We start from the raw sequence: 12,279 nt of genomic DNA, 5'->3' as shown, positions 1-12,279 counted from the left end.
TCAGTGAGCCAGGGATCCCCTTGGAGAGGGGAGCTGGGACAGCTGTATGTATCTAAAATAACAAGTCTTCCTTGCCATTTCAGAATAAGGACTTGATTTATGAATTGCACATCCTGAATCACATGCTGCTCTTTGCCTCCAAAAGTGCTGAGTCATTTGGTCTCATCATCCAGCACTATAAGCTGGCATCAAAGGAGTTCCAAAACAAGGTTTGTAGAATACGCCCTGGCTCTTTGGGGCTCCTGGGTGGGAAACCAAGTCTTGCAGACTCTGAGGCCATTTGCCTGTCCTACTTATTATAAATGAAGTTAGGAAGTATTTGTATACCAAGTTCCTAATTTGCATACCATGGCCATATTATTTACTACTTAATTTTAAATCAGATTCCTCTATTCTTTCTGCACAATCTAACTCTCTCTCTCTCTGTCTTTCTCTCTCTGCCAAACCTGTGATCCTTCTTTCCTCATCTTTTTTAATATGCCTGCTGTGGGAACGTGATGGTTTTGCTGCTTCTCTGATGGCTCTTGCTCTGCTCACTGTGGGTGAGTGCAGTGTGGTTGCCTTTGGCTTGGAAGTGAGGGGAGGAAAGGTCACGCCTGCTTGAGGTCATGGAGGAGCCCGAAGATGTGCTCCAGCATGGATTGTCTGGCAAATTATTGATGAGATTGTGGTCTTTTAAAGAAAATTAGTTATTTAAAAAAATTGTATGAGAGACAGGGAGTGTGGAGGAGGAGAGAGAGAGAAAGGAAGAGCGCTTCCACCTGTTGATTGACTCAAATGCCTGCTACAGCCGAGAGTGGGCTGGGGTCAAACCTGGAAGCCAAGAACTCAATCCAGGTCTCCCTCATGCAGAACAGAAACTCAGTCATTTGAGCCACCGCCTGCTGCCTTTCAAGGGTGCACATTAGTAGGAACCAAGTCAGGAGTCAGAGCTGAGATGGGGCCCCACACACTCCGATATGGAATGCAGGCATCTCAACCGCTGGGCCAAACACCTGCCCCAGTTTCTGGGCTTTGCCATGGCACAGACCTGACTTTGAATTCTCTGCCTCTTACAAGCTATGTTATCTTGGTGAACTTCTTAATCTAATCCTGTCTCTTCGTGCGCAAAACAGAGAGTTATAGTAAGAATTAGAAAACCTATAGTGTGGCCATGAGCAAAAGTACAGTAAACTGTGCCTCTTCTTATTGAAGTTGCCATTGCATTCATTAGAAACAAAAGGGTTTCTCCTAAATTCTACTGATGATTAATACAGTTACCACCAACTGGGCCATAGAGACTGTATACCGATTTTCCTTTATTTTTATGAGAAATATAATGGCAGGTTTTTTCTTTTGAAGAAAATTATTCTGAAATTAAACAAAAACAATTAGAAACTTTGAACCCTAAAAGAAACAGGGTAAAGCCACTCAAAAATGAACATATTTCATGTCTATATGGCATTCCAAATACATTGCTTTCCAAAAAGATGCTTCCAAACCACAGAAATACCTCTTGTAAATATATTGTCTGTTTTCAACTTTACACTTTAATATTTTGGATATAATTAAATTGATTTCAATCTGGCTGCTTTCTCTCCATTTCTCCTATGGTATAGTAGTCAATATGTAACCATATTTTCTTCCAGGTTTTTCTTTTTAATGCTTTAATTTAGCTGGAATTTATTCTGGCATTGACTGAGAGATGAGGTTAAAATCTTGTTTCCTCTAATGTGTGAGCTTCTCAATGATTCCCTTTATTGATTATGATCCATTTTAGCACCAAAGATAAAAACAGCTGGACTGATATTGTTCCAGTAGGATGCACCCCATAGCTTTTCTTGTTCACTTCAGTGCTCCGGGGCTCAGCAGGTCAGAGAGAGCCAATATTTCTCGAAAGTGTACAAAGATGGTTTAATGGGACCACCTCATTTTTCAGTCTCCCTGGCACCTGCACGAGCACTTTGTGGGGCCTTTATCTGCTGATGAAAGAATGACCTGCAAGAACGTGACACCAGGTGTCTCCAGTGGCCTCCGCCTCCTCTGCCTTCTTCCGCTCTTGGTGCCATCAGAGTGACATTTCCAAATCAGCATCGCGTCCTTCTCTGGCTTGCTTTCCTCCAGTGACCTTCCATTGTGTTCACACTGAACCCAAGCCCCTTGCTGGACTTGTGACCTCACTGTCATAGTCTCCGACCTCCCAGTACTCACACTGGCCTTTATTCCTAGAACATTCTAAGCTCTTTCTGTTTGGTCCCCCACCCCCACCCCCACCACGCCTTTGCATAGACAGCTTCTACTGCCTGGATCATGGCTCCTTGACTTGTGACTCATCACCCAGGTCCCAGCAAAACGTCACCTCCTCAGATTCTCCTCCTGACCCCTCTATGTAATGTTGAGCCCCTCCCTGCTCCTTCTCTGTGCATTATTCTCTATTACATCACCTTGTCTTATTGTCTAACTGGCACTCATTGCCATCTGAATTTATTAGCTTGTTTAACTTGTTTGTTGTCTGCTTTTTCTACTAGAATAATAAACTCAGTGTGGCATGGATTTTGTGTGCTTTGGGCAGTGTTGTATCCCCAGTGCTTAGTAAAATGGCTAACACGTGGCAGGCACTCCATGAGTATTTGTTGACTGAAGGAGTGAGCAGAGTCATGGATTTCCTCGACAGTCGTTTTGAAGGGTAGGAAGCGTTGGCACATGTTGAATGTTTCCTACCAGTCAGAAACTGAGCTAAGCTTTTACATGCCCTGTCGTATTTAATTCTCACAGCAACCCTACAAGGTAGGTACTTTTACAGTCACCCTTTTACAGATAAGGAAACTGAGGCACAGGTGAACATTCAGGACCTTCTGAGGTCCTCAAGTTGTGCCAGTGGTTCATGTCATAAGGATGAGGAATCCTGGCTGGCGGCTGCAACCTGACTTTGTATTTGGGGACAGGTGTGCACCTGCCCAAAGGAAAGCAGTTTTTATTCGATCTTTGTTTCAGAAGTGCTCCATAGACCTGCCCTTTGCATTCTGTCAGCCCTCAGCTTCCCAGCAGTTCTTCCCCCTTGGTAAAGAATCCAGAGAGATAAAGATTTTGTTTGATCTGGCAGATCCTTTTCATCCTTGTGGATGCTGATGAACATAGAAACAGACGTGTGTTAGAATACTTCCAGCTCTCAGAAGTCAATATCCCATGTGTTCAAATCCTCAACTTAAGCTCAGATGCCAGATACAAAATGCCTTCGGATGACATAACCTACCAAAACCTCAAGAAATTTGGCCGCAACTTCCTGAGCAAAAATGCCAAGGTGAGTTTGTTCTTGGACAAGATTGATTCCAAACCTCAGTAGCATCTCTTTCTTAGAATTTTTGGCTTTGGCCACCTGAATGGAGAGGCAGAACAAACTTCAGCCTCGTGGTTTAGCATGAGGGATTTCCCCCCATTTCCTCATCTCAAATTGATCCAATTTTTTACCCATTCTGGGCCTCTAATTCTGCCATTAATTCTTTAGTTGCAAAATACAGGTATTTCTTTGGAAGAATTTCCAACTGAAATGCAGGCTCTCAGGAGAGCTAATTTATTCTTTGAAAGAAGGCTCTTCTAAGTCTCTGATGTGAAAGATCTGCTTGTACAGGGTAGATAGGTACCTGCATTAGGGAGGAGGAAGGAGTAGAACACAAGACAGGATTTAGCCTCAAAGGCTTTAGGGACATTTGGGTGAGTGGGGTGAGTAAGGAGAGGTTCAAGAAAGATAACCACACAACACATCATCACACACTGGTCAGCTCCTGCTGTAGCCTCAGCTACCCTGATGAGTAAGTGGAACACGTTTTTCATTTTCCAAACTAGAATGATTCGGGAAAGAAAGGGGACATTCTTTAAAAATATCCTGGGACAACAGGAGTAGGTAGAGGCTCTCCAGGCAAGCCACAATCTGAGATCCCCTTACCTCCAAGTGCTTCTATTGCCTTCTGTCCATTCCCAGCAACACAGCATTTTTTTTTTTAAGATTTGTTTTATTTATTTGAAAGACAGAGTTACAGAGAGAGGTAGAGACAGAGAGAGAGATCTTCCATCCAATGGTTCACTCCCCAGGTGGCCACAACGGTCGGAGCTGAGCTGATCCGAAGTCAGGAGCCAGGAGCTTCTTCCAGGTCTCCCATGTGGGTCCAGGGGCCAAAGGACTTGGGCCATCTTCTACTGCTTTCACAGGCTATAGCAGAGAGCTGGATCGGAAGAAGAGCAGCCAGGACTCGAACCAGTGCCCATATGGGATGCCAGTGCTTCAGGCCAGGGCTTTAACCTGCTGTGCCACAGCGTCGGCCCCATGCAACACAGTATTCCCTGCAGCCTTCTCAAACTGTTGTTTTCTTAGGCACAAGATCGGTATCCCTCACCAGAGAAAGAAGGGAGAGTAAGAAGCAGGAGTTGGGGAGACCTTCTAGGCAGGGAAAACTGCATAAACAAAGGCCCCAGCGGGGAGGGATTTTAGCTCTTTAGGTAAACTGAAGACTGGTGTGTGGCTGAAGGAAGGAAGTGGTAGGATGGGAATGGGTATGGGGAGACTGGAAGGAACCAGAGTGTGTTAAAGATTTTATAGGTCTTAGAAGTGACCTTGGTCTTGATTCCCAGATTAATTGGAGGCAGCATTAAAAAAAAAAAACTAATTAAGATGCTAATGACATGAATCCCACTCTCATCTGAGAATCCCAAGAACCATGGTCTCCACCTTAGCCCTCTGGTCCCAACCTGCCCTAGCCCATCCAAAGCTGCCATGGAGCCCATGTTCCATCTCAGCATTTCAAACTCTGCCCCAAGGCTCTTGTGGATGAACAAAGGAAACCTGTCATTTCTTCCTGTCGGAATGGAACATTCCCAAATTTGAACCCATTTCTGCCAGCTGTTAGAACTCTCAAATTTTCTTCCTAGAAACATCTATCCAGTGAAGAGATTCCAAAATACTGGGACCAAGGGCCAGTTAAGCAGCTGGTGGGGAAGAACTTCAACTTGGTCGTCTTTGACAAGGAAAGGGACGTGTTTGTGATGTTCTGTAAGTACCTCACGGAGGTAACAGGAGGCTGTGGGCTCCAACACTACTTAGCAAGAGTTGCTTGTGAATTCCTGGTCACTATAATCTTTAAAACCCATCAATGCACCACACCAAAGCTGGTCTTCACACACCTGAAGAGATCAGACCAAGATGCCTTATAACTTTGTCCCTGGAAGTCTAACTCTTGGAATATACAGAATGCCTTTCATACAATCAGGGCCTATCTCTATTTCTCACAATAATCTGGTTGATGATTAATAATGTTTGATCAGATGCTGCATCGTGTTAGGCTTCACCCTGAGCCACTATTACCTTATCTCATTTAATTCTCACAACATTCTTATTGCTCCCACTTGAGAGATGACTAAATAGAGTCGCAAGGAGCTGAAAAAAACCTTCCCAGAAATACACAGCCCAAAGGTGCCAAACTGGGGATTGAACCTGGGCAGAATGACTGTTGCACCTCCACTTGTAGCTACTTCTGGGTGTTGTGACTTAGCAACAGCCCATATGAGGTGGGGACTCAAATCCTTCATGTCAGGGACCTAGCACAATGTCTGGTATATTATAAGCACTTGATAAATGACAATGCTTATTGCTGCTATTATTACTAACATTGTAATTATTGTCAGAGCTCACCTAAGTATTATTGCCCCTTTCCCACTGTTTCTGATTTATGTGTGAGAGCCAAGGCCAGAGACATTCTTGCTCACCCTGAGACACAGAGGAAGGAGACAGAACAGTACTTCAGATCACTCTGATTTCAAAGGCAGAGCTGCCTTTTCATGAGTACTTTCGATGAGCCAGACATGAGTTTGCTGTTGATGCACCTGCTGTTGTGTGTTGTGTAACAAGCCCAGGAGGAAGTTATAGCGCCTCTTGCCATGATACAGATTAGGGAAACCTGCCTCAGAGAGGTCATTTACCTTACCTGGGGTCACACAGTTACTGCAAGGCAAAAGTTCAAAGCGAGCTCTGTGCTATCACTGGATTGCATCATGTGGTTCTTTGAAAATCCTACAGAAATGGACTTTTGTCCACAGAACGAGGTGTTGGCTGAATCACTGCAATCTCCTGGCCCTGAATGAGAGACCCGGAGTGGCCTTTCTGTACTCCCCTGACACCAGAGTTCTGAGAATGCCCCTGTGGTCCTGAGAAAGGCAAATGCAACCTCATTTTCTTGGAAGCAGGGCTGTCAGATGGGCCCCCTGGGGCTGCTGCCATTATGTCCCCCCATGCACCCGCCCCTGCTCATACCAAGGGCCTGCCGGGCTCCAGGAGGGCTGCCGAGGGTGCTGGCAGCAGGTTTGGCCAAGAAGCCCTTGATCTGTAAGTGGGACATGATCATCCAAAGGCAGAATGTTGCGGGCCTCAGAGGCCATTCCTCTCTGAAACATGGGGCTCCAAGCTTAATGGAAGGGTGAGCAAACAAGGTGTGATTTGGAGCTCATCTCTGGTTTCTCTCCAGAAGGCCAAGTACCTGGGAAAGACTCACATCTCAAAGAACTTTCTGCAAGGAAGTCAGGCATCCCCTATCTAGGGGTACTTGAACTTGTCACATTTCTTGAGCTCACCTCTTCACTTCTGGGTGTGTACTCCTCCACCAGTATTGTGTCATAGTATGGCACTTCAAAAGTCCACAGGTTAAAAGATAAGTTTATTTTGGTAAGAAAATGCTGAGATCTATTTACAGTTTTTCATGGTATGCATTTTTCAAGAACTTTGAAAGACCCCTCATATGCATGGATTTCAAACTTTTGTACCAAAATAAACTCCTTTGATTTATTTGTTTGTTTGAGAGAGGCAGAGGCAGAGAGAGAGAGGTCTTCCATTCACTGGTTCATTCCCCAGAGAGCCACAACGGCCCAAGCTGGGTCGATCCGAAGTCAGCTTTTTCTGGGTCTCCCACACAGGTGCAGGGGCTGAAGGACTTGGGCCATCTTCTACTGCTTTCTCAGGCCACAGCAGAGAGCTAAATTGGAAGTGGAGCAGCTGAGACTGGAACCAATGCCCAAATGGGATGCAGGCACTGCAAGTGGCAGCTTTGCTTGCTACACCACAGTGCCAGCCCGCAAAATAAACTTCTCTTTAACATTTTTAAAATATGTATCTATTTGAGAGACAGAGGAGGAGAGAGAGACAGACAAAGCACTCCTGCCTGCTGGCCCACATCCAGAATGCTCACAACAGCCTTGGGGTCTGAAGCTGGGAGCCGGGAACTCAGTGCACATATCCCGTGTGGGTGGCAGGTGCAGACTCCTTGGGTCCACACCAGCGGGAAGCTGAGCTGAGCATGGAACTCGGGCACTCTGTAATGAATGGGAGTAGGTATCCTGATCAATGGCCTGCCCATGGCTGGCACCGCAGCTCAATAGGCTAATCCTCTGCCTGTGGCGCCGGCACCCTGGGTTCTAGTCCCAGTCGGGGTGCCGGATTCTGTCCCGGTTGCTCCTCTTCCTGTCCAGCTCTCTGCTGTGGCCCAGGAGTGCAGTGGAGGATGGCCCAAGTCCTTGGGCCCTGCACCCGCATGGGAGACCAGGGGAAGCACCTGGCTCCTGGCTTCGGATCAGCGTGGTGCGCCAGCCGCAGCGGCTATTGGGAGGTGAACCAACGGAAAAGGAAGACCTTTCTCTCTGTCTCTCTCTCTGTTCATTCTGCCTGTCAAAAAAAAAAAAAAAAAAAAAAGGCCTACCAATTAGGCCAAACACCTACCCCACACCAAAGCACCTACCCCACACCAAAGCAATCTGTCTTTTGGTTCTGTTTTTTTGTGATCTTTCTGAAGTTACATTTATTGTATTGTATTGGTAGTACAGTGGTCACAAGTCAAAGCAAATCACCCTTCCTCTGTTTAATCACTAGATGACCTTGGGCGAGTAGCTTTAACCTTTGGTGGAACACCCCTGTGAGTAACACACATGCATACACACGCACGGTTTTTGGCAGAACATGAAGAATCCATTTATCATACTATTTTATGGTTTTCTTCAGCTAAAGTGGAACACTATGTTCAAAGAAGGGAGTGACAAATAGAAGAAAATGTTAACATCCTAAAAGTGTTAGTGGCTGAGTGTCAGGGGACCCAGGCCATGTTAAAAAAGTGTATTTAATAATGATCAGGTACTATGGCTGAAATGACAAAATAATATATAATTAGGCCGGCGCCACGGCTCAATAGGCTAATCCTCCGCCTAGCGGCGCCGGCACACCGGGTTCTAGTCCCGGTCGGGGCGCCGGATTCTGTCCCGGTTGCCCCTCTTCCAGGCCAGCCCTCTGCTGTGGCCAGGGAGTGCAGTGGAGGATGGCCCAGGTGCTTGGGCCCTGCACCCCATGGGAGGCCAGGAAAAGCACCTGGCTCCTGGCTCCTGCCATCAGATCAGCGCGGTGCGCCGGCCGCAGCGCGCCGGCCGCGGCGGCCATTGGAGGGTGAACCAACGGCAAAGGAAGACCTTTCTCTCTGTCTCTCTCTCTCACTGTCCACTCTGCCTGTCAAAAAAAAAAATAAATAAATAAATAAAAAACAAAATAATATATAATTAAAAGAAAGATGGGGTGCAGCCTGCCAAGCAGCAGTGCCGTGAGTAGCCTGTGGTATCAGCATGGGCCTGAGCAATGGTCTTTTTCCTGCAGATGCCCCCTGGTCGGAGAAGTGTAGGGTGCTGTTTCCCCTGCTGGAGGAGCTCGGCATCAAATATCAAAACCACTCCACAATCACCATTGCCAAGCTCGACATCACAGCCAACGACATTCAGCTCTCGCCGATGGACCGGTACCCGTTCTTCCGGCTTTTCCCTACTGACTCTGAACAAGTGAGCAGCTCTTGAGGGGGTACATGGCTGAACCTGCTATTGTGTTATAATCAGGGACTCAGTTTTTCCCTACCTTTAATCAAACCATTTCATTCTCAGTCCCAACCCTGTTACCCTCTCATATTCAAGTCCAAAGAGTATTTTTCAAGCAGCTTCCACCAAAGTTCTAAGATTTACTATAATTGGGTACCCTTGCTCATCATTCACCCAATCACTGTAGCCAAATGGATGTGGGTGTTTTGAAAGGTCAGGAATGGGTTCCATGGTTTCCTCTAGGACTGGCACTAAGCTCCATACCCATGGAGTAAGGGTAGGGATGCTATAGAACAAGGTTGGGGGAATCTCCACATGCATGTTGTGAGTAGGGCATTTTAGAAGACGGATGGATGTGTAAGAGAGACAAAGGGTGTTGTCACACACTGGGATGGTAGTCATCAACCACCAGCAGCGATGATGGAACACTTTGCCATATGAAGAGTGTCAGTCAAGGAAGTGTGATCTGGGTCCCTGCACCGAGTGTGGGGAGCCGTCATCCTGGGCAAGTCCTCCACTGAATGCAGCTATCATTGGGGAAAGACAGCTTCTGAGGACAGATGTAGCTGGGGGTCATCGTGCAAACAGGGGACTTCAATCAGATGGCAGGAGAGGCCAGGAACTATAGGTAGGGAGTAAACAGGAACAAAAAGGTGGGCAGAGGGATGACCCAAGCACTGCAAGGGAGAAGCCATTCTCCTGGTGCATCGGAAAATGAGGCTGGATTGAGAGGAGGAGGCTGAGTCATTGTCCTTAAGTTACCTGAAAGGGAGTTTAGATAACCAGTGGGCAGTAAGTAGCCTCGTATCCTTCCAAAAGACTAAAGTAGGAAAGGGAACGAGTGGTGATGGAAACGCTGAGCCTGTGAAGATGCTGGGCGAGATTACAGCTATTCTAATAGTCATCATATGAAAATAATCGCAAATGCATATGGTACTCGCTGTGAGCCACGTTTTAAATGCTCTGCGGATACTAAGTCAATCCTTGAAACACGATGAGATACTGTTGTCTCCATGTCAGAAGTGGGGAAACGGTGTCAGAAAAGTTAAGCAGCTGGACCCCACTGCTAAGTAATGCAACCGGGGACAAGGGCTTGGTAGTGTGACTCCGTCGTGCATGCTACATTCCAGCCATACAGTGAAGGAATTTTTATTATCCTCCTAGAGCCACGGCAGTGGAGGCTCAGAGAGGTGAAGGAATCTGCTCAGTAGACCCAGGTTGCTGGGAATCTGATGCTCAGTTTCCCCATGCAGCCACTCACAAGTATTTGGCAGGAGGAGGCTCTCATCCTGACCCCGTTCCACTTTCTTCCTAGGCTGTTAAGTATGATGGAGAACACACCATGAAAGGCTTTTCTGCCTTCCTGGAAAGCCAAGTCAAGACCAGGGCTGAAGAGGAAGTGGAGGAGGTAAGAGCCAGCAGCCCCCGGGATTATTCTGTCTCAGAATGACCAGGAACTCAGTGGACTAGAACAGAGAGTGCCAAGAGTTCCAACATCTCATGCTTTCTAGAGATTACCGGTCCAGTTTGGGTGCTCTTATTGGCCATTGCTATCTGAAGTGCACTCACCACAAGGAGGCGGAAATGGTAGACACGGTGGAGAGGGCGCAGCCTCTGAAGGGGCACAGCTGCGAAGGCTGCTTCCTGGCTGCTTTCCTGATGTAGAAACCAGAGGTCTCGGCGAGATTCCACCCTCTGGCATTGTCCTACTAATGGATGAGACCACAGTCTCCATTTTCCCCTAGCCACGCCTCGGTGCTGCCATCTGCTGGAAGGTGCATTTGTATTGCTTAGGACCCTGCATTGCAAATATTAGATACTCTTCTTCAGTGGGCATAAGTAATGGGAACTGGTCCCTCTTAATTGGTAGAATAGCAGGGCACTAGTGGATCCAGGAGCTCAGACCAACTTTGTATCTACCATCTAGGTTTCCTTCCCTGTTGGCATCATTCGCTAGGAGTTACAGTAGTTACCCCCATAGCTCCGAAGTAATATCTTCCCAACTGAGAAAGTAGTCTAAGCGCATGTCCTGCAACAGGTCTCAGTAGCTAAGCCTGGGTCCCCTGCCCAGTTGTGCAGCTGGGAGGGAGACAGCCACATCTGTGGACTTAGAGTAGGGAAAGGGTGGTTTCTTCCTCTTAGAAGGGCCCATCCACACTTTGGCACTTCACCATCCAAGCCAAATGGATTTTTAGAAATTTGAACTTATTTGAAAGACAGGCTGGTTCTCTCTGGGCACCAGAGAGAAAAAGTAGGAAAAGGCCTTGGCAATGACAATCACAATTATCACATATTTTGTCTCCTTTCTTTATTGTTCATGTATTAGACTCCTTATCTCTTCCGTCCTTCTCTTCTTCCCACGTTTGCTTTTTTAGCTGTTGCCTCTTGATCAGAATGGAGTGATAGAAGAGGAGGCATTGGCTAAGGAGGTGGAGGTGCCTTTGGTGGAGGCAGAGTTGCCGGAGCAGCAATTGCATGAGCTGCAGAACATGACTACGCTGGAAGAGCCAGCTGGGCAGAAGGAAACAGCTGAGGTAGAGGAGGAAGTGGCCATGCCAGAGGGCCCTCCAAGCCAAGAGAAGAAACCCACAGTCAAGGAAGAACTTTAGCTTCTCCGAAGCTAGGGAGGAAGGGACCCAGAGTATATCTTCTCCAACAAACTATATACCGTTGGCTGGGGTGGGAGGGGGTTGGATAATAAAAACCCTGAATGTCCTTGAGCCTGGTTGAGTCGTTCCCTCTGTTTCCCAATTGGTGATGCCTTAGGAGGGTTGTGTGTCCTTAGGGGCATTTATCCCACAGCATGGCTGGAGGCCATAGTTTAGATCCCAGGCACTCTCACTCCAGGGGCTGTGCACTGAACCACTGTGCTGCCACCTCCTACCAGACTGGGAATGCCAGAGTTTGGCTAAAACTTTCCAACGAGGCAGATTGACTTGTTTAAGGTACATTTTGGCACAGCAAGAAAAGAGATCCGCCTCATACCTATCCCCAGACTACTTTTACATCTCAGTAAGTAACTCTCTTCTTTCCTTCCTCTATCATAAAAGTGATTTATGGATCTGTGACTCCACCCACTTCCATCCCAGTGACTCCACCCACTGCAACCCCTCTCCACTGAATGGCCCACCACTCCTCAGCCACACAAGTCTTACAATTGATCTCTTTGCAGCCTCTCTAGACTCTCGCCACCCCAGTACTCTATTCACAGAACATCTGGGATGATCTTAAAAACCCATAGCCATGAGTACTTGCAACTCTACCTCATTTTAATCCTGTGTTGGTGTTTTTTCTGCTCTTGGAATAAAATCCAGTCAGCGTCCCATGCCTCCAAAGTCCTGAAAGGTCCAGGCCTGGGGGTCTCTTCTCCTCCCTTCATTCCTCCCTCCCTCTTGCTGTCTAGACTCCAGTCTC

General features: G+C 47.1%; 1 protein-coding gene across 6 annotated transcripts in view; it reads left to right on the top strand.

The window, feature by feature from the left end:
* The window catches only part of PDILT (protein disulfide isomerase like, testis expressed), a 57,158-nt gene extending 45,573 nt beyond the window's left edge, over positions 1-11,585 (top strand). For all 6 annotated transcript variants that reach the window (XM_017342475.4, XM_089321785.1, XM_017342477.4 and 3 more), the window contains 6 exons: positions 84-209; positions 3,083-3,280; positions 4,903-5,023; positions 8,654-8,832; positions 10,181-10,273; positions 11,241-11,585. In XM_017342475.4, coding sequence (XP_017197964.1) covers positions 84-209; positions 3,083-3,280; positions 4,903-5,023; positions 8,654-8,832; positions 10,181-10,273; positions 11,241-11,474 — 951 coding nt within the window. In that variant the 3' untranslated portion in view covers positions 11,475-11,585. The remainder of the gene's footprint in view (positions 1-83; positions 210-3,082; positions 3,281-4,902; positions 5,024-8,653; positions 8,833-10,180; positions 10,274-11,240) is intronic.
* Positions 11,586-12,279: the final 694 nt, after the last annotated feature.

The sequence above is a fragment of the Oryctolagus cuniculus genome, chromosome 19, assembly GCF_051225735.1.
Source record: "Oryctolagus cuniculus isolate XC-2025 breed Fujian yellow rabbit chromosome 19, ASM5122573v1, whole genome shotgun sequence".
Lineage (NCBI taxonomy): Eukaryota > Metazoa > Chordata > Mammalia > Lagomorpha > Leporidae > Oryctolagus > Oryctolagus cuniculus.
This window is presented reverse-complemented; position numbering and strand designations above follow the sequence as displayed.